At 47.9% G+C, this 1,693-nt stretch overlaps 1 protein-coding gene across 3 annotated transcripts in view; it reads right to left on the bottom strand.

The window, feature by feature from the left end:
- Positions 1-1,693, bottom strand: part of TRAF2 (TNF receptor associated factor 2) — a 43,082-nt gene that overhangs the window by 9,583 nt on the left and 31,806 nt on the right. For all 3 annotated transcript variants that reach the window (XM_019510435.1, XM_019510437.1, XM_019510436.1), the window contains one exon: positions 476-550. In XM_019510435.1, the coding sequence (XP_019365980.1) occupies positions 476-550 (75 nt within the window). The remainder of the gene's footprint in view (positions 1-475; positions 551-1,693) is intronic.

The following is a 1,693-nucleotide window of genomic DNA, read 5'->3' as shown; positions in this document are numbered from 1 at the left end:
GCGGGCCCAAGGACCGAGCCCTGTGGGACCCCACTTCCCACGTCCTTCCAGGTCGAGAAGGACCCATCCACTACCACCCTCTGGGTGCGACTCTCTAACCAGTTGGCGACCCATTGGACTGTATGGGTGTCTACGCCACAGTCCCCCAGCTTCCTAATGAGGATAGGGTGAGAGATAGTATCAAATTTGACAGTGTCAAATCAGTTATTTCTCTCAATATAGCCACATCTGGGTGAAACTGGAGAGAAACAATCTTTGATGCAAGATGTTGCCTTACTACATTATTAGTTTAAGCAGCAGCAGCTCTGAGCCTACTGGCCCAGCTTGAACCTTGAGTTTAAAGTATCACTTAGCTGGAGTTAGAGAGTTTTGCTTGTGGACAGGAGTAGGGTTGGGGCAATGGTTAGGATTTATCTTAAGCTAACACTGCAATAAAGACAGGTGCCAATATCAATGGGCAGAAATGGGCCCTTACCATGTCAGCGCATCCAACAACCTGAAATCTGCAAGGCACTTTACATTTGCCACAAGTCTTCACATGGTCCTGAAACTAGAGAGAAAGAAAAAAAAATGCTTCAAATATAAGTGTAATTCTTACCAATTACAGGAACTCTCGTCCTGTTGCACCAAATAAAACAGGAAGGTGGAACAGGGTGGCCAACCTGCAGTCTGGTGGGTGCCACATGTACCACAGGCAGCTTGTGCATGTGGCAGGTTGTAGACTGGGGAGAGGACAGGTAGCAGATGGAGCAGAAAGTAAAGCAGCAAATCAGGCAGGAAATACAGGGAAGGCAACAGAAAGCAAAAGCAGCAGATCAATCAGGGAGCACAGGACAGTGAACAGAAAGCAAAGCAGCAGATAATGCAGGGAAAGGGATCACAGTGGCCCTAGGAAAGGATGAAGGGCTAATTTGTGGCACACTAACCCAAAAGGTTGCCCCCCACCAAATTAGAGAATAAGCGACTCTTTGATGACGATCACTACACAGCTGTGATCCATAAATCCGATCTAAATCTGTTTAGACTAGAGATCTTATTTTACCAATGGCACTGACTGGGCATTTTATCTTTCAGAGGTACCCAAATAGCATAAGAATAAATGCGGAGATGGACAGAGCCCCATGAGAGCAGGAATTACCCACTAAAGCAATTTTGCCTCTGTTCCTTAGAAGGCACACTTGATTATTGCCCATATAATCCAACCCATTCTCAGCCATCCAACTTGGGCACTTAAGGGTTTAGTGCTCAAATACAAAGCAAACAATTATAACAAGGGTTGGAGTTATCTTCAAGTACATCATTAAGTCAAGATGCTCCCTACCAGAAACACAGCTTTCACTGTATCTTAAAGACATCTCTGTGACTGAAAATGAAGCTCTTCAAAATGACTAACAAAGGGGTGGGCAAAATAAGGCCCACGGGCCAAATCTGGCCCACCAGGCACTTTCATCCGGCCCACAGCACCCACCAACTAACTGCACCCTGCCCAGCCCTTCCGCCCACAAGGGTGGAAGCAAGGTGCCCACGTGTACACACTCCACCAACATACCCTATTGTGCCTCGCTCCCACCCTCATGGGCAGAAGGGCCCAGCCAGCAGCAGGGACTTCTGGTGGCAAAGGCCAGGGGTTAGAGGGCAGGACTTTTGGTCCCAATATGATGACCAGGGGCCACGGCAATTGCCAAGAGGTGGG

This window comes from Gavialis gangeticus, unplaced genomic scaffold, assembly GCF_001723915.1.
Source record: "Gavialis gangeticus isolate Ggan-Ray unplaced genomic scaffold, GavGan_comp1, whole genome shotgun sequence".
Taxonomy (NCBI): Eukaryota; Metazoa; Chordata; order Crocodylia; family Gavialidae; genus Gavialis; species Gavialis gangeticus.
This window is presented reverse-complemented; position numbering and strand designations above follow the sequence as displayed.